Source organism: Sus scrofa, chromosome 14, assembly GCF_000003025.6.
Source record: "Sus scrofa isolate TJ Tabasco breed Duroc chromosome 14, Sscrofa11.1, whole genome shotgun sequence".
Taxonomy (NCBI): domain Eukaryota; kingdom Metazoa; phylum Chordata; class Mammalia; order Artiodactyla; family Suidae; genus Sus; species Sus scrofa.
Genome location: NC_010456.5, coordinates 41,641,908 through 41,662,182, shown reverse-complemented (window position 1 = coordinate 41,662,182; position 20,275 = coordinate 41,641,908). Strand labels below are relative to the sequence as shown.

Sequence of the window (20,275 nt, the reverse complement as noted above, 5' to 3'; positions counted from 1 at the left end):
TGAGACGATGTCTGTCTTCAGCTTGACTCTCTTGCCCTGGTCATTTCTTCTCGTTTCCTCACCCTCTGATCTTGGAGGGCCACCGTCTCCTGTGGCCCCCAATCTTCTTCCATTTCTAGACCCTGTGGGTCACCCATCCTAATGCCAAAAAGTTGACTGGGTCTCCATGGAGACCATTTTGGGCTTCTGAGCATATTATAGCCATTATCTCTCAGGCCTGCAATTTTTACCCCCTCCCTGATTTCAACTCCAAGAACCCTCCCAGGCCCCACTCTTTATTCCCAGCAGCGAGACCTCATATAATTCCTAAGTAGTTACCAATTTTTTCCCCCACTCTCCAATTTTCACCAATATTTATTGAGACCTAACTCTGTTCCAAGCACTGGGGGTGCAGCAGGGAACAACCATCATCTCTGCCCTAGTGGAGCTTCTCTGGTTGGAGAGAGATGTGTACTCAATATTGCTTTAATTATACATGCAAGGGGGTCACAAAGGGAAAATGCAGGCCATGATGAGAACTGACCGCAGGACTTAACCTTACCAGGAGGTTCAACTCAGGCTTTGATGAGAAAGTGATATGAAAGCGTCTGAAGAATGAGTAGGAATTGGTGGGAGGGAGATGCAGAGAGATTCCAGTGAGTGGGAATGACATACGCAAAGGTCCGAGCTGTGTGACCCCTGGCAAGTGGCTTTCCTTTGCTGGGCCTTTTTTTTCTCTCTCCATTTTTATGGCTGTATCTGTAAGGAAGTTCCCAGGCTGGAGGATGAATCAGCTGCAGCTGAGGCCTGCACCACAGTCACAGCAACACCAGATCTGAGCCTCATCTGCAACCTGCAAGGCAGCTTGGGGCAATGCCAGATCCTTAACCCAGTGAGCAAGGCCAGGAATTGAATCCCTGCCCTCCCAGAGACTACATTGGGTTCTTAACCTGCTGAGCCACAGTGTGAACTCCCCTTTTAGGACTTTTAGATTCTTGTGCTTTAGATAGGGATAGTAATGCTGACCTCACAGGATGCTTTGAAGGTAAATGAATAAACACCCGATGTGAATATTGATCAGCATTGTTACCCATCATCCAAGCACCTATCCTAATTGGGGGCAGAGGTTCCTAAGTCCTAAGCCATGTGGAAAACAGCGCCCCCCCTTCCCCATTTATAAAGTGCTGACTACCATGTATTTCTGATAGAGATTTTTCTATGATGCTTTCTTTACACATTTCATCATCTGTTAGGCAGATTTATTGAACCGAATCCAAGCTTCTCTACACGACTCACGATGAGCAATGTAAAAATAATATTTTCACTTGTCTTCTTGAGTTGCGTAGAGTTTTGTCCCTGCTCTAAATGTGTCTGATGTCCTCCCCACCCCCAACAACCCCTAGGTCAATGATTTTCAGGGAAGACTCCCAGGACACAGCATATAGATGTGCTCATGGTTGTGATTTATTACAGCAGAAGGCTATAAAGCAGAGTCAGCAGAGGGAAAAGGCTCATGGGGTGAAGGCTGGAGGACACCACACCAAGCCTCCAATGGTCTTCTAGGCAGCAAATTATGGCAACACATGTGATGTGTTGTCTACCAGTGAAGCTCATTGGAGACTCAGCTCCCAGGGTTTTGCTGGGGGCTGGTCACATTGGCATCTTCTGCTTGGCACAAAACTAAATTCTGAACTCCCAGGAAGAAAGCACATGTTCAACATAAATGATACTGTTGGCACAGTTTAGGCACCATCAACCATTCTTATCTGGGAATGGCGGGAGCCCTCCCCAAACCCAAGTTCTCAGATGCCAGCCAAGGGCCAGATTTGCACGTGGCCTTTCAAAGATAGCAGTTAGACCTGCTGTGTTAACCCTGCTGCACAGTCCCTGGATTCCTTATTCAGTTTAAAAACAAAAACCTCCCACTGCTTAGACTGTGCTGTCCAGTATGGCAGCCACTAGCTCCATGTGATGAGTGAGCACATGTAATGCAGCTAATTGAATTGAGTTGTGATCAAAATGTAAGATATGCATTGGATTCCAAAGTCTCAGTATGGTGAAATAATTTAACTCAGTTTTAAAAAATCAATTACATATTAAAATGATAATATTTTAGGTATTAAATATATTAAAATATTAAACATTAAAATTATTTTCAAATAATATATTAACTATATTAAAATTATTTTCACCTGCTGCCTTTTTAAAAAGTTCTCCTAGAAAATCTGAAATTAGTTTGGAATTGCATATGTAGCCTGTGTTATATTTCTGCTGGACGGAGTTACTCTAGAGCAGGAGCTGGTAAGCTGGAGTCCATGTGCTACATCTGGCCCACTGCCTGGTTTTGTAAATAAAGTTTTATTGGAACACAGCCATGCTGACTCTTACATATTGTCCTTGGCATGAACAAGCTACATACAGCAGCAGAATTGAGTGGTTGTGATGAAGATGTGTTCCACAAAAACCTAAAATATTTACTCTGTAGCCCTTGGCAGAGAAAGTAACAGCCTGAAAAATGAACAAATGTACTCTTTAACTGTTACTTCAGGAATCCTATTTTGAGATAATTTCTGGGACCCTCCAGCCTGAGTTTTCTCAGGTGCTGAGGGCAGTTTGTCTGCTCTGCTTCTGTTTCATTAGGTTTATGTGCGGAGGGGCTACATTGCCTATGAGTTAACCAGCCTGCAGCACCGGCAGCTCCCGGATGGCTCCTGCGTGGTGGAATTCCAGTTCATGCTGCCCTCCTCCCACCCAAACCGGTACAGCGTGGTACCCAGCCAGGGGGGCGGCTTTTCTTTGTTTTCTCCGTGACCACTGCAGTCCTGTCTCTGGAGTAGTATCTGGGAACACTGCGGGGGAGATGTCAGGGACACCACATCCCCCCTCTGGCGTCTCCCCACATCTCTGATCTCTTGTCAGTGAAGTGGAGATAACCCAGTGCCTACCTTCTACACCTGCACTGTCCCGTCTGGTAGCCCCACTACCCACCTGTGGGATATTCAAGTTAAAATGTATGAAAAAAAATTAGGAGTTCCCGTCGTGGCTCAGTGGTTAACGAATCCGACTAGGAACCATGAGGTTGCGGGTTCGATCCCTGGCCTCGCTCAGTGGGTTAAGGATCCGGCGTTGCCGTGAGCTGTGGTGTAGGTTGCAGACGCGGCTCGGATCCCATGTTGCTGTGGCTCTGGCGTAGGCCGGTGGCTACAGCTCCGATTCAACCCCTAGCCTGGGAACCTCCATATGCCGCGGGAGCGGCCCAAGAAATAGCAAAAAGAAAAAAAAAAAAAAATTAAAAATTCAGGTCCTCAGTCACACCAGCCGCATTTAAAGTATGCAGTGCCCACAGGTTCACATGTGGCTTGTGGCTGCCATATTGGATGTGGCAGTTCGAAACCATTCCATCACTGCAGAAAGTTCTCTTGGACAGAGTTGTCTAAGACCACAGTGAAGAGTAAATAAGACGATCCAAGGAAGGCATACAGATGGCCAACAAGCACATGAAAAGATGCTCAGTATCACTGATTATTAGAGAAATGTAAATTAAAAGTACAGTGAGATATCACCTCACACTAGTCAGAATGGCCATCATTAAAAAGTCCACAAGAATAAATACTGAAGAGGGTGTGGAAGGAAAAGAACTCTCCTACACTCTTGGTGGGAATGTAAAAGGCACAGTGAGCCTCCCTTATCCTTTCGGGAATGGGGCAACCCTGAGTTCCCGGACAACAGCCAAGGGCCAGCCTTGCGAGCAGGTCTCCTTTCCAGGAAAGCAACCTCAGGCCTGCTCTGCTGATTCTTTTCTGTCCCCATCTGATGAACAACCCCTCCTTTTCTTTATTCCAGGGCCCAATCCCAGCCACCCAGAGAACCCTTTGGATTTGCTCAAGTCCTGGGGCCGGTGGCTGCCTAAGCACCATTGGGCTGCTGGCCTGGGGGTCAGTTTTGGTGTCTGACCCTGTCCCGAAGGCATGTTTGATGGAGGGGAGGGGTCAGGGGAGCAGAGGCCCGGAGTGTCTTTCAGAATTGAGCCTGGCCCCTCACCAGCCACATGGGGCTGGGGCTGTCCAGGAGAAATTGGCTCTGAGAGGGTACCTTCTCTGTGGCTGAGTTCACGAGTTTGGATTTATCAGGTGACCATGTTGGGACTGAACTTATATGTATACATGTACCATTCATTCATTCATTCATTCACGTTTTGAACTCTTAGTCTACACCAGGTTCTAAGGAATCAGATAAGACTCCTCACCCTCTGGCCTCTACCCCTGTCACCTCCACCCCCAATCCTAAGTCCCCCCTCTTTGGGAAGGCTCTAATGTGGGGCTGGCTCACCAAAGCTTCCAGGAAAGGGACAACTCTTGGGGTCAGATCTGTAGGCAGCTGCCTCACCCCCTACTTCCCACCCCCCTGCAGGATGGCCGTGCCCATCAGTGTCACCAACCCTGAACTGCTGAGACACAGCACAGAGCTCTTCATGGACAGTGGCTTCTCCCCCCAGTCCCAGCGGATGGGGGCCATGGTCGCCTTCCAGAGATTTGAGGATTTCATCAGGTACCCAACATTACCCAGTCTCTCCAGAACACCCTGAGCAACAGAGTTGAGTAAATCCCCTGGCCCCCCCACCGCCACTCACTGCACATGTGGGTGGAGCTAGCCCAGACATATGGCCCAGCAGGTTAATAATAACAAAATAATAATATCTGCAAGGTCGAGAGCATGGGCTTTCATGTCAGTGCCCCCGCGTGTTTGAATTCTGGCTCTGCACTGCTTCCTGACTACATGACTCTAAACAAATGACTTTTCTCTGCACCTTTGCTTTGTCATCTGTATAATGAACATAAGTGAAGGACCTACCCCACAGGGCCACCAGGAAAATTATACAAGATAATACGTGTAAAATACTGCATTTAAACTGGGAGTTCCCTTGTGGTGCAGCGGGCTAAGGATCCGGCCTTGTCATTGTCTGGCAGTTTCTTTCGGAAAGAAGGAGGGTCTGGGTCTGAACTATGACCTTGTGGTCAGCCTTCCCACTCTGCCTCGCACCCACAGGAACTTTGATGAGGTCATCTCCTGTTTCGCCAATGTGCCCACAGACACCCCCCTCTTCAGCAAGGCCCGCACTTCCCTGTACTCCGAGGACGACAGCAAGGTGAGTGCCTGAGCGGGGGGGGGAAGCCGAGGAGAGGGCAGGCCTGGAGCCCTTGGCCTGCCCTCCCTTGGTTTTCTGTCCCAGAGCCTCCGAGAAGAGCCAGTCCACATCCTGAATGTGGCCATTCGGTATGCGGACCACCATGAGGATGAGCAGCTGGTGCCCATTTTCCGGACATTTGTGCAGTCCAAGGTACGGGGGGCATTTGCTGGTTCTGGGTCCCTGGAGGAGTAGGGGCTGTCTTGGTGAGGTGTCCATGTGCCCGAGTCCTGTTGAGCGCTTCAGAACTACAGACCTGGCTTCCCATCCTTGCCCTGCTCCACTGGTGACCTTGGGAAGAGGTCATGGCGGAACTGCAGTTTCTTTCTCAATCACCCAGGAGCAGCATTTCTCTCTCCCTGGGTGTTGCCATGATGAGATGACACAGTATACACACCACTTAGCACAGAACAAACATGCAAGACATAGTTTTGGAGTTCAGGAGACTGTTCTTGTTGGGAGACGCCAGAAACTCACACTTTTTATGGTTATTTACCTTAGCAACCATGTGTGCAAATTACTGCGGGTTGGTTTTGTAAACATGTGGTGACCATTGTTGGCATGGATTCTCACCCAGCAGTAGGGACAGCTGTTACATATGCTTAAGGATCTCAGCTACAAATAGATGTGGAGCAGCTTGGCAAGCATAGGTAGTAGAAAGATTGGGAAGGTGCTGCGTGACCTCTGGCAAGTTACTTCACCTCTCTGAGTTTGGTACTGTCTGTGGTTTTGGGCATCTGCTGGGCATCTTGGAATGCATCCCCCAAGGATAAGGAGGGAACTACTGTATATTCAGAGAGTTGTGTAACCATCATTGCGATCATTATATTTTAGAACATTGTCACCACCCCCACCAAGAATCCTGTGCCCGTTAGTAGTCACCCCATTTTTCTTCAACCCAACACACTTTTCCTTGCCCCTAGGCAGCCACTAATCTACTTTCTGTCTCTATCGATTTGCTCATTCTGGGTATTTCACATAAATGGAATAGATGGAATATCATATCTTTGGGGACTGGCCTCTTTCTGTCAGCATGTTTCCAAGTATCATCCAGGTGGCTAAACATGTATCGGGACTTGCTTCCTTTTTGTGGCCAGATGTGACTGTGTTGTGTGTTTGATTCTTAATGCAGAAAAACATCCTCATGGATCATGGACTCCGAAGAATCACATTCCTGCTTGTCCAAGAGGTCAGTCCAATTCTCAGTGTGCCTGTCTGAGTCCTTCCCATGTTTCAAGACTCAGTGCCATTTGTTTGGCATTTATTCTCTAGACTGGGTTGGGAGAGGTCGCTCGCTAGAGAAGAGATGGCTTTCCAAATGATTCATTTTAGAAGAGGACTGGGTTATGGTTAAAAGTCACAAAACAAGTATACAGATACTTAAATGACTCTGACTTGATTTCATTGTCTCTTGTATGGATTTTTTTTTCCTTTTTTTTTCTTTTGCAGAAAGAATTTCCTAAGTTTTTCACATTCAGAGCAAGAGACAAGGTATGGTGAAGAGCAATGACATGGTTCTCTCTTCCCTGGGATCTTTGATATTCAGGAAGAATATGGTCCCCAGTCTTTACAGGCTCCCCATATTCTAGAACATGCAACTTTTGGGTAGCTTCCAGCCTTCCTCTGGGATGGTATTTCTAATGAGAGCCCTATGCTTCTGTGTAGAGCTCGGACCTAGAGTTTCCTGCCCTTTCAGCTTTCTCTACAGGTTTATCACTCACCTGGATACTTTTTTGTACTCGCTGGTGTAACTCAGTAATACTGTTCCCACAATCTTTTTCCTGCGTTCTTCTAGAACCATGGTTGGCAAACTGGCTTGCAGGCAGCCCTGCTGTTTTTATAACCAAAGTTTGATTGAGACACAGGCCACATCTGTTATTTTTTTTTTCCGCTGTACAGCATAGGGACCCAGTTACACATACATGTATACATATTTTTCCTCCCATTGCTGTGTTGCGATGTAAGTATCTAGACATAGTTCTCAATGCTGCACAGCAGGATCTCATTGTAAATCCATTCCAAGAGCAATAGTTTGCATCCGTTAACCCCAAGCTCCTGATCCCTCCCACTCCCTCCCTCTCCCCCCGGGCAGCCACAAGTCTATTCTCCAAGTCTATGATTTTCTTTTCTGTGGAAACTTTCATTTATGCTCTATATTAGATTCCAGTTATAAGTGATATCATACGGTATTTGTCTTTCTCTTTCTGACTTATTTAACTCAGTATGAGAATCTCTAGTTCCATCCATGTTGCTGCAAAAGGCATTATGTTGTTCTTCTTTATGGCTGAGTAGTATTCCATTGTGTATATATACCACCTCGTCCTAATCCAATCATCTGTTGATGGACATTTGGGTTGTTTCCATGTCTTGGCTATTGTGAATAGAGCTGCAATGAATATGTGGGTGCATGTGTCTTTTTTAAGGAAAGTTTTGTCGGGATATATGCCCAAGAGTGGGACTGCTGGGTCATTTGGTAGTTCTATGTATAGATTTCTAAGGTACCTCCATACTGTTCTCCAAAGTGGCTATACCAGTTTACATTCCCACCAACAGTGCAGGAGTGTTCTCTTTTCTCCACACCCCCTCCAGCATTTGTTATTTGTGGACTTATTAATGATGGCCCTTCTGACTGGTGTGAGGTGGTACTTCATGGTAGTTTTGATTTGCATTTCTGTAATAGGGATGTTGAGCATTTTTTCATGTGCTTGTTGGCCATCTGTATATCTTCCTTGGAGAACGGTCTATTCAGGTCTTTTGCCCATTTTTTACGGTCTCCTGTGGCTTTCTTGTTCCAGCAGCAAAATTGAGTACATTCGGCCCTGTGTTTGTGAATTCCGCATTCGCAGATCCGCCCAACCGCAGATGGCCTCTCCGCGGTTGGGAGAATCTGTGGATGCAGAACCCGCAGATTAAGAAGTCAGGCTGAGGTTGTGACCAACCTTGCCCTCCATCAGTCCTCTCGCCTCCCAAGAAAATGTCTTTGCTCATCTCTCTTCTAGAACAGGTCCAAGACCACACCAAGTAGTCTTTTAATTTATCTAAAGCCTTACTTTCCTAGTTAAGACCCATCCTTTCTTTAGCTTCATTTTCTCTTCAGTTCAGTCTCCAGCACCGTCAGTCACTTCCTTCTGGAACCCATTTCCACAAGGAAACCAGCGGTTAGTGACTTCTTAAGACACACTCTGTGCTGTGGTAATTTGAGAACAGCCTGGTGATGCCAGCAGGTGCTGGGGACTAGTTGGCCTCTCCCAGGGCCGAGAGGCTCATGCCAGCACGAGGTTCCATGCTCGTGCCTCTTGGCAAGATCCCAGATCTCTTGAACTCACAATTAGAGGACACCGTGGATGCTTCATTTCTGAGCGCTAAACCCCCAAACCCCAAAGGTCTGTAGCACACACAGGGTGGGTCAAGCGCGCAAGCAGCCTCGGTGTCCCACTCCCCATGTGTCCGTATGCCTATTTTCTCTCCCCGCTCGATCCGCAGTTTGCAGAGGATCGCATTTACCGTCACTTGGAGCCGGCCCTGGCCTTCCAGCTGGAGCTCAGTCGGTTGCGAAACTTTGACGTGACCGCCATGCCCTGTGCCAACCACAAGATGCACCTGTACCTGGGCGCCGCCAGAGTGCAGGAGGGCGCCGAGGTGACGGACCACAGGTTCTTCATCCGCGTCATCATCAGGCACTCGGACCTGATCACCAAGGTAGGAGGTCGAAGAGTGTTTCTTTCTCCTCTGGAGCTTAACACGCGTGTGCTGGCCCACCCTTCCGTTGAATTCCTGCTCTGAGTCTGGCCCTGGGCTGCACACTGGGGCTTTTGTATTTGCAGATGGAGCACCTGATCACGTATGAACCTTGTTTCCTGCATTTAGGAAAATAATTCGTGATTCTGTTGTGAAGATTGCAAGCAAGACTGAAAATACTTTTAAAAGTCAAGGAAAAGGACCCAGAATCCTGCCACTCAGGGTTTAGCCCTGTTGATGACTTTTTCTAGGCTTAGTTCCAAACACAGGGTTGTAGGTATATCATGTTACAGACAAAGACTTGGGTTGTTGCTGTGGTTGTTTACTCTAGGCCACTATGTTAATGAAGATGATTTCCTTCATACATTTCCCTTGCATGGATGTATCGTGCATGTGTAATTTCTTGAACAAATCCCCTAGTGATGGATGTTAAGCTAACTTTAATCCCTAGGTATCTTAATAGCTTTTGCGATTATTCAGGTATGGTAAGGTCAACAGATCCGGAGACAGCTGCTGTTGAAAAGACTGTGTGTTCGTTACTCACAGATCCCAAGAGGAGGGGATATACTGTGCTGTGGGGGCCGCGTGAGGAAGAACCAGGGCTGCTCAGGAGGCAGGGGAAGGGGGATGTGTAGACAAGAGCCTTTATTGTGGATTCTGCAGGAAGGAATGGGTGGGGCAGGCTTGGGATGAGGAAGCTGGAGTCATTCCAGCAGGCTCTGAGGACAGGGCCTGTCCCCTAGTTGTCTGATACCTGGCCCTGGGGAGATGAAGGCCAGTAGACAGTGGCCTGGAGTCTGAGAGCTGGACAAGGAGTTAGTTGGGGTGTGGGCTCTGGATTGGTTGGTTTGCCTGAAAAGTGTGCTCATGGGTGAGTTGTTTTACAGCCTCTAGGAATTAGGTGATCCTGGGGGCAGGCAGTCCTTCCAGAGTCAGGAAGGCTCAGCTGTCAAAGCATCGGGACACAGAAAATCAAAGATGGTACGCAAGACAGCCTGGATGCCCCTTCGCCTCTGGAGGCAGAGCAGTGCTGTCTGGCCTGGCACACCTCTCGAGGAGGGGATGCTTTCCTCTCCCCTTGACTCTCGCAGCCCTGCGGCCCTGGCCTTAGCGACCGCTTCCCCCTCACCTTTGGCAGGAGGCCTCCTTCGAGTACCTGCAGAATGAGGGTGAGCGGCTGCTCCTGGAGGCCATGGACGAGCTGGAGGTGGCGTTCAACAACACCAGCGTGCGCACCGACTGCAACCACATCTTCCTCAACTTCGTGCCCACTGTCATCATGGACCCCACCAAGGTATCCCCTCTGGGGTGGTGCTCTCACCAGGTTCTGGGTTCATGTCCCAGGTCCTTTCTGCTTTGAGGTATTGTCTCCCAGTGCTTGGGACCCAAGTTCAGGATGCGTGTGTGCATGTCTGAGCCTCAGTTGCTACAGGTGGAAAACCATTGATTAATTCTCCCGCCATATTTCAGCACTCCCCTTAGGACCGTCCCTAAGGATGCTCCCCCTCCATGGACATCCTCCACTTTTCAGAAAACATGGATGCCCAAAATGTCTTATAAAACAAACTCGTGTCCTTGCCCTGATTCTAGGCTCTGTTGGGGGCTGCCTGTGGGTAGGCAAGGTGGTATGAACCTGAGTCTGTAGCTGAGCCATTTCCCCATTGGCTGGCCCTTCCTGAGCAGCCAGAGTTTAAGGTGGTGATTCTGGGATGAAAGAAGTCCCAGTACATCAGCTTAGTGTGTGGGGGGTGCAGAGGGCTCCTGCTGATGCCCCACCTCCACCAGTCCACGTAGTTCCCAGAAGAGAAAATGCATAGGCTTGGGATACATGATGGTGATAAATATGTTGTAACATAGGAACACTAGCTCTTACCAGCCTCAGTTTCCTCATCTGGCAATGAGGGACAAAAATACCTGCCTCTCTGAGTAATTATGGGGACAGAGTGAGATAATGAACTTAAATGCTTAGCTGGATGCCCTTGATTACTATTAGTTAATATGGGATACGTGCTGCGTATCACTCTTCTATACACATGCTATGTGTTTTGCATTCGGTATCTCTCATCTTTCTGTTATAATCAGAGCCAGAACTATTATGACTGTGCATGGAATGGGTTCTGAAATTGAATCGCTGTGGTTCCACACAGATCGAGGAGTCGGTACGCTCCATGGTCATGCGCTACGGCAGCCGGTTGTGGAAACTCCGAGTGCTCCAGGCTGAGGTCAAGATCAACATCCGCCAGACCACTACTGACAGTGCTGTTCCCATCCGCCTGTTCATCACCAACGAGTCAGGCTACTATCTGGACATCAGCCTCTACAAAGAAGTGACCGACCCCAGATCTGGAAACGTAAGGTGGAGCTGGGTCGCCAAATCAAGGCAAAGCAGAGGCAGGCTCCCCCGCGGAGCAAGACGTAGTTGAAAACGGCACTGGGAGGCTTTGCTGTGCTGGATTGGGATGGCTCCTTTGAGTTTGACGATTAAATGTGTTAGCTTCTGAATCCCAGTTCTCCATTCCCCTGGGAAGGAGAATGAATCCACAGTGGAATCCATTCTCGCACCATGTTGGGGATAAGATGAGTGCTGTGGTTGATTATAATGCAGTTCCCAAGTTAGTTCACTTCCAGAATGGTATTTTCCCCCATCGGTGTTTTGCAATAGATTTTTGTAAAGTGAATCAGTATCCTGTTGACTACTCCATGTATAGGCAATCCTTTTTTTTTTTTTTTTGAAATACTTAAAAACTCAAGAAGTTACAAAAATAGCGCAGAGGAGAAAACTTAGGACAGAGTTCTCCCATACCCTTCCCCCACCTTCCCCCAATGACAACATCATTTATCACCCCAGAGACCTCTTCAAGACAGGAAGTGAACACTGGTCCAGTCTAATTAACTCAAACGCATATCTTTTTTGGGTTTCACTAGTTTTTCAATGCACTCTGTTTTGCTCCGTGTGTGTGTTAGTAGTATGATAGTGACATTTTTGGAACTCTGTCCCCACTTCTCCCACTGCTTCTGATGGCCCACAGTGGCAGAGAAGAAAAGCCAACTCTCCCAGCACTCACTTTGTTATATGATACGTGCTGTGCTTCCCCCCATTGCATTTTCAGTGAGGACCAGGAAGAAATAAACTGGGCAGGAGCATGTTCTCTGAGACTTGCCTCCCTCACTCTGTTTCTCTTTCTCTCCGGTCCAGATCATGTTTCACTCCTTTGGCAACAAACAAGGGCCCCAGCACGGGATGCTCATCAACACTCCCTACGTCACCAAGGATCTGCTTCAGGCCAAGCGGTTCCAGGCCCAGTCCCTGGGTACCACCTATGTGTATGACTTCCCGGAAATGTTCAGGCAGGCAAGTCCTGGGGCTGAGATGCAGCACCGACAGGGGTCCCCTCAGGGACCCCACCAGCATCCACACCCCGCCACATCCTTAGTTACTCTTCCAAAGACTCCCCTCTGAAGACTCCACTTCACGGTCTTTGTGAAGGAAAAGTAACTCATATTGGGAATGACTTCGTAGTGTATTTTTCTAAAACAAACCTAATTTCATCCCAGTAATAAAAGGAATATAAGATAGAAACTGTGGGAAAAAAGGAGGGGGAAAGAAGAAAAAAGTGGCTCATAGTTCCTTGTACCAAAGACAAATTGCTTAGCATTTCCTTCTGGTCTTTGAATGCTTCTAGTAAGTGCCTGCCACATGCCAGACATCATCCTAAGGGTAGAGAGACCATGAGGAAGTGGATGGGGTCACTGCCTGGAAGGAATTCTTAGTCTACTTTTAAAACAATAATGTTTTGTTTTTATGATTATTAAAGTATACACTGGCTACAGAAAAATAGGACTAAGCGAATAAAATTTCGCTTGTATGCAATCATTTATCTACTGCTGAAGGCCGCAGTCACATCTCAGTGTATTTCTTTCAAGTATGCTTTCTGGGCCTTTATATTGTTAAGTAGGAGGGTCTTTCAAGGAGCCTGAACACACTGGTGTTGGTGATGTAGATGTCTCTGTACATCCTCTCCATTGCCATGTGAATGACATTCACAGAACCCAGGTCGTGGACTTCTTTTGTTGGCGAGAAAGCATCTGCGCACTTAGGCATAGGAGATGCAGGGTAATAGGAAAAGCTGCTTTTTAGGGTCATTAAGTCCTGGGCTTGAATCCCAAATCTGTCTGTTCCTTCCTGTGTCCCTGGGCAAGTTCCTTTACCTCTCTGGGCCTCACTTTTCTCCTCTGTAAAATGAGGATAATGAGAGTACTATCCCCCAAGGTGGTTGTAAGAAATATATATATTCAGTTGATGCTTAATAAATGGAAACTTTTATGATTAAGATTGCCATTGTCTGTATCCTTTTGCCTCAGTCATCATGAGCCATAGGAATAAGAAACAGACACATCAGAAATAAATCCATCCCCTTTCTTTCTTTCTTTCTTTTTTGGCTGTACCTGTGGCATGTGGAGGTTCCTGGGCCAGGATTGAACCCATGCTGCAGTTGTGGTCTGTTCCATTAACCCAGAGTGCCACAAGGGAACTTGCATTCCTTTTCTTTTAGATAAACAGAGTACTGTGGACAACCTATTAATTTGAAAACGGATGGGAAGGAAAATTTTTAAGAAAAATATATATCTTATCAAAACTGACTCAGACAGAAAGAGAAAATATAGATTATAAGCATTAGTGAAATTGAATTAATAGTTCGAAAAAATCCATCTACTAAAACTGGCCCCAGATGGTTTTAAACAGTTCCTATCAAACCTTCAAGGAACAGATAATTCCCTTTGTATACAAATTGTTGAGACAGGAGAAAAAACAAAGGGAGTGCTTCTTAACTCATTTTAAGAGTTTGTTATTACTTTAATATTCATCCAAGATAAAAGCATTACAGAAAGGAAAATTTTCTATTTCATTTATGAACACAGACACAAAAAATCACAAAATATTGGCAAATGAAACCCAGTAATGATTTTTTTTAAATTTAGACTAGATAGTATTTATCTTATGACTGCTTGTATGGTATCAGAAGTCTATATATATAATTTAGCATAAAAATAGATCAAGAAAAAACATGTTTTTCAAGAGGCACGAGAAATATATTTGACAAGATAGCATCTATTTATAATAAAAAATTTTAATAAACTCAGAATAGCAGGAAATTTGTTTATTTTGATAAAAGGCATCAACCTAAAGCTAATAGCACCCAATGATGAAATCTTAGAAATATTCTCTTCAAAGACAGGTATAGATAGAAATATTCATTATCGCCACTTCTATTCAACATTTTTTTACTAGAGTTCTTGGCCAGTGCAATAAGGTAAGAAAAAAAAGAAGTAAAAGGTATAAAGACTAAATGAAAGAACAAGGTGGTGTTTTTTGCAGATGGTATAAATGCCTATATAAGAAATCTAAGAGAACTTTTTTTTTTCTCCAGATAGATGCCCAGAAATGGGTTGCTGGATCATGTTTTTAGTTTGTTGAGGAACCTCCATACTGTTTTCCATAGTGGTTGTACCAATTTACATTCCCACCAACAGTGTAGGATGGTTCCCTTTTCTTTGCACCCTCTCCAGCACTTATTGTTTGTAGACTCTTTTTTTTTTTTTTTTTTTTTTGTCTTTTGCTATTTATTGGGCCACTCCCACGACATATGGAGGTTCCCAGGCTAGGGGTCAAATCGGAGCTGTAGCTGCCGGCCTACGCCAGAGCCACAGCAATGCTGGATCCAAGCTGCACCTGCAACCTACACCACAGCTCACGGCAACGCTGGATCGTTAACCCACTGAGCAAGGGCAGGGACCGAACCCGCAACCTCATGGTTCCTAGTCGATTCGTTAACCACTGCGCCACGATGGGAACTCCTGTAGACTTTTTGATGATGGCCATTCTGGCTGGTGTAAGGTGGTACCTCATAGTAGTTCTGATTTGCATTTCTCTAATAATTAGCGATGTTGAGCATGTTTTCATATGCTTTTTGGCCATCTGTATGTCTTCTTTGGGGATATGTCTGTTTAGATCTTCTGCCTGTTTTTCGATTGAGTTTTTTTTTTTTTTTTTTATATTGAGCTTCATGTGTTGTTTGTATATTTTGGAGATTATATTCACTTATTTGGAAATATTTTCTCCCATTCTGTGGGTTGTCTTTTTGTTTTGTTTATGGTTTCCCATTTGTTTATTTTTGTTTTTACTTTCATTACTGTAGGAGGTGGATCTGAAAAGATGTTGCTGCAGTTTACGTCAGAGAGTGTTTGGCCTATGTTTTCCTTTTTTATAATATCCAGTCTTATATTTAGGTCTTTAATCCATTTTGAGTTTATTTTTGTGTATGGTGTTAGAGAGTATTCTAGTTTCATTCTTTTACATGTACTGTCCAGTTTTCCCAGGACCACTTATGGAAGGGACTGTCTTTTCTCCATTGTATAGTCTTGCCTCCTTTGTCATAGATTAGTTGACCATAGGTGCACAGGCTTATTTCTGGGCTTTCTTTCTCATTCCATTGATCTCCATTTCTGTTTTTGTGCCAGTACCATACTGTTTTGAAATAAAACTTTAAAAATGAAAGAAGAAATTCATAGGGAAAGCAAAAGTCTGTGAATAGCAAAAATAGTTTTGAAAAAGAACAAAATCAGGAGGACTTATTTCAGTAGGTCTTAGTAAATAATGACCTTAAAATAAGTCATTATTTAGTTTCAAGCAGCAGTACTTACTACAATGTGTAATACTGGAGTTCCCATGTGGCTCAGCAAAAACAAATCTGACTAGTATCCATAAGGACACAGGTTTGATCCCTGGCCTCGCTCAGCGGTTTAAGGATCTGACATTGCTGTGAGCTGTGCATAGGTTGCAGATGCAGCTCAGATCCCCGTTGCTGTGGCTGTGGTGTAGGCCAGCAGCTGTAGCTTGGATTCTTCTGCTCGCCTGGGAACTTCCATCTGCTGCGGGTATGGCCCTAATAAGACACACACACACACACACACACACGCCCCAAAAGCATAGGAAAACCCCATAAATTTGACTACATTAAAATTTTCAAGTTATTTATGTAAAAGAGAAAAGACACACCCCAGATGGGGAGACTATGTTTCAATGCTTGTTACCAGTAAAGGATGAGAGCAATATTGTCTATAGAGTGCAGATAAATCAATTAGAAGAAAACAAAACTATAGTTATGGGCAAGAATTATGAACAGGAAACTGACAAGGAGAAACCAGATCAATCAGCATATTCTAAAGTGCTCACCTCACTAATTATCAGGGAAGTACCGATGAATATCACAGTACAGTTTCACATCCAGCGGATGGGTAAACCCTAAAGTATTTGACAGAACCAAGTATTGACAAGAACATGGAGCAAAGGAGTTCTTACACATTCTTGCTGGGACTGTAAAGCGATCTGATAACATCCAGTAAAGCTGAAGTTTCACAAACCCTATAACCAAGCAGTTCCACTCCTAGGTATATACCCATTGAAATTCTCATCCATGTTTATTAAAAACAAACAAACAAAACACTGTAAGAATGCTCATTACAGCGTTTACTGGTAATACTGTAGAAATGAAAATATAAATGTTCCTACAAAGGGTTATGAACAAATTGTGATATATTCACACCATGGAGTATGAACAGAAGGGAGAAAGAATAAACAAAGAGCTGAATTTATCCATACGGAGAACCTCTCAAATATATTGAAGGGTTGGAAAAGCAAGTCGTAGAAGGAATGTCGAGTGCAATGCTATTTATTTAAAGTGTGAATCATACAAAACAGCAGTACCTGTTTTAAATGTATGCACATGTGATGAAATATAAGCATAAAAGCCTACAGAAAACTGGGGGATACTAAGTTCAGGATGATGGTTACTTGAGGACAGGTGGGAGGAGGAGGGATGGAGAGGGGTATACCAGGGGCTTCAACTGCTTTTATTGTTTCTTTAAAAAAACTCTTAAGCAGCCATGGAAAAAGTATGATCTGACAAAACCATGAGATAGGTGCTTAGGTATTTATCATTCTCTATGTTTTTCCTGTGTTTTTAAAAATAGTTCATGATTAAAAAAGAGAGAAAACACTAGAAAATGTACCTCCTTGGAATTCCCATTGTGGCTCAGTGGTAACAGCCTGACTAGTATCTGTGAGGACATGGGTTCGATCCCTGGCCTTGCTCAATAGAATAAGGATCCAGCATTGCCATGAGCTGCAGTGTAGGCCACAGACACGGCTCAAATCTGGTGTGGATGTGGCTGTGGCTGTGGCTGGCAGCTGCAGCTCCAATTTGATCCTAGCCTGGGAATTCCATGCCTAAAAAGCAAAAAAAGATATATATATACACATACTTGATTCGAGCCCTAGTCTGGGAACCTCCATATGCAAACCATGTGGCCCTTAAAAAAAAAAAAAAAAAGAAAGAAAAGAAAATGTATCTCCTTACTGATGGCTTAAGGTTTTTCTCTTTCCTCCTCTCTCTGTAGGCTCTTTTTAAAATGTGGGGTTCACCAGACAAGTACCCCAAAGACATCCTGACATATACCGAACTGGTGCTGGACCCTCAGGGCCAACTGGTGGAGATGAACCGACTTCCTGGAGGAAACGAGGGAAGAACTGATATATTAGATCCTACGTATTAGTGATATCATATGATATTTGTCCTTCTTTATCTGACCTACTTTACTTAGTATGATAATCTCTAGGTCCATCCATGTTGCTGCAAATGGCATTGTTTCATTCTTTTTAATGGCTGGATAATATTCACATATTCTTTATCCATTCTTCTGTTGATAGGCATTTAGATTGTTTCCACGTCTTGGCTATTGTAAATAGTGCTGCTGTGACCTTGGGTGCATGTGTCTTTTGAATTATTTTTTCCAGGTATATGCCAGGAGGGGGATTGCTTTATCATATGGCAGCTCTATTTTTAGTTTTTAAGGAACCTCCACTGTTTTCCATAGTGGCTGCACCAATTTACATTCCCACCAACAGTGTAGGAGGGTTCCCTTTTCTCCACACCCTTTCTAGCATTTATAGACTCACAGGCATAGACAACAAAACTATGGTTATCAAAGCGGAAAGGAGGGAGAGAGAAATTAGAAGTTTGGGATTAAAGCACATACTATAGGAGTTCCTGTCATGGCTCAGTGGTTAATGAATCTGACTGGAACCATGGGATTGCAGGTTCGATCCCTGGCCTCGCTCGGTGGGTTAAGGATCCAGCGTTGCCATGAGCTGTGGTGTAGGTTGCAGACGAGGCTCAAATCCCGTGTTGCTGTGGCTGTGGTGTAGGCCGGCGGCTAAAGCTCCATTCGACCCCTAGCCTGGGAACCTCCATATGCCGTGGGAGCGGCCCTAGAAAAGGCAAAAAGACAAAAACAAACAAACAAACAAACCAAAAAAACCACACATACGCTATAGATAACCAACAATGAGCTCCTGTATAGCACAGGGAATTCTACTCAATATCTTGTAATGACCTATAATGGACAAGAATCTAAAAAAGAATATATCCGTGTGTGTGTATATATATAAAATGGAATGACTTTGCTGTACACCTGAAACATACTGTAAATCCACTCTATTTCAATAAAAATTAAAACATTAACAACGGCAACAACAGAAGCGAGGTGAACGCAGCAGAACCCAGGCCCTGGCTGGAATCATGCTTTAAAAAATTTCCCCCCTGAAGAAATAAACCCATTTTCCTTGTGCATTCGTCTCCTCTCCAGGTGGGCATGGTGGCCTTTAAAATGAGGCTTAAGACCCTCGAGTACCCAGAAGGGCGGGACATCATCCTCATCGGCAATGACATCACCTTCTGCATCGGGTCCTTTGGGCCCGGGGAAGACCTCCTGTACCTGCGGGCATCTGAGCTGGCCCGGGCAGAGGGCATCCCCAAAATCTACCTTGCCGCCAACAGTGGGGCCCGAATCGGCCTCGCAGAGGAGATCAAACACATGTTCCAGGTGGCGTGGGTGGACCCGCGAGACCCCTACAAGGTACGTCGCAAAGCTGTATAGCAGTGTGATTCCACTGAGCTCCTGCTGTATTTTCCGTGGGGGTGGCAGCACCTGCCAGGGGGTGGAAGAAATTTTACTCTTTACGTATGATGCATCGACGGCCATATAGTACATAAACAGGCACACGGTATATTGCTATTAAAATATCGTGGGCTCTACAGCAGAAGTTGTCAGAACATTGTAAATCAACTACACTTTAATAAAAATCTTTTTTAATTTCAGGGGAAGGGGTGGCCATTAGAGAAAGAATGTCTAAAGAGGCTCCTTAGAAGATTATGAAAACAGTTAACTCTTTAAAAATTTTTTTTTTTCTTTTTAGAGCCACACTTGGGGCATATGGAAATTCCCAGGCTAGGGGTGGAATCAGAGCTACAGCTGCCAGTCTATACCACAGCCACAGCAACATGGGATCTTAGCCGAGTCTGTGACCTACACCACAGCCCATGGCAACGCCATATCTGTAACCCACTGAGCAAGGCCAGGGGTCGAACCTACAACCTCATCGATACTAGTCGGGTTCTTAACCCACTGAGTCACAATAGGAGCTCCAAAAGTTACTTTTTATGTGAACACGGACTTAATATATACTGAGCATCTACTGAATGCAGTGCACACCCAGGATGATGCGTAACTCCTGGCCTCAGGAAGTTCTTCAGAATCATCCAGGGGAGGCAGAGACACCTGCTCCCATAAAAGGCAAAATGAATAGAGAAACGCAGACATCTCGCAATGTGAAAATGCAGGGGACAGAGTCATGCTTTCTAACCAGAGCGTGTATCCTCAAGGGGTTGGTATCACTCCCCCAAAAGGGACAAAAATTATTCTTTTCATGTAAAAATAATACTTATATATACAACATATATACATATAGGTGCATACACACCTTACGTAAAAGTATGTCTGTAATAAAGTTTTATTGGGGGATTGGTAGGAAGGGAAAAATGTATCTGAAAGGTTCCATGGGGGAGGGAGAATGAAAAACTGATTTAAAAACATTAAATCAGAGAAACCGGGAGAAAAATGGTGAGGCTGTGTTGTAAGGATGAGTAGAAAGCAGAGAGCAGACCTTCAGTTTATAGCTCTTACTAATAGTGTATTGATATCAGAGTCTCCCGTTATGGCTCAGCAGGTTATGAACCTGACACAGGGTCCATGAGAATGTGGGTTTGATCCCTGGCCTCGCTCAGTGGGTTAAGAACCCGGCATTGCCTCAAGCTGCATGCAGGTCACAGATGCAGCTCAGATCTGGTGTTGCTGTGGCTGTGGTGTAGGCTGGCAGCTGCAGCTCCAATTCAACCCCTAGCCTGGGAACTTCCATATGTTGCAGGTGTGGCTGTAAAAAGAAAAAAAAAATTTAAATATGGTATTAAGATCAGT

General features: G+C 45.1%; 1 protein-coding gene across 1 annotated transcript in view; it reads left to right on the top strand.

The window, feature by feature from the left end:
• The window catches only part of ACACB (acetyl-CoA carboxylase beta), a 118,343-nt gene that overhangs the window by 77,734 nt on the left and 20,334 nt on the right, over positions 1–20,275 (top strand). Inside the window, 12 exon segments of the mRNA NM_001206399.1 lie at positions 2,620–2,738; positions 4,390–4,527; positions 5,026–5,125; positions 5,210–5,317; positions 6,297–6,353; positions 6,614–6,655; positions 8,648–8,863; positions 10,041–10,196; positions 11,050–11,253; positions 12,099–12,254; positions 17,360–17,482; positions 18,608–18,877. Of these exon segments, the coding sequence (NP_001193328.1) occupies positions 2,620–2,738; positions 4,390–4,527; positions 5,026–5,125; positions 5,210–5,317; positions 6,297–6,353; positions 6,614–6,655; positions 8,648–8,863; positions 10,041–10,196; positions 11,050–11,253; positions 12,099–12,254; positions 17,360–17,482; positions 18,608–18,877 (1,689 nt within the window).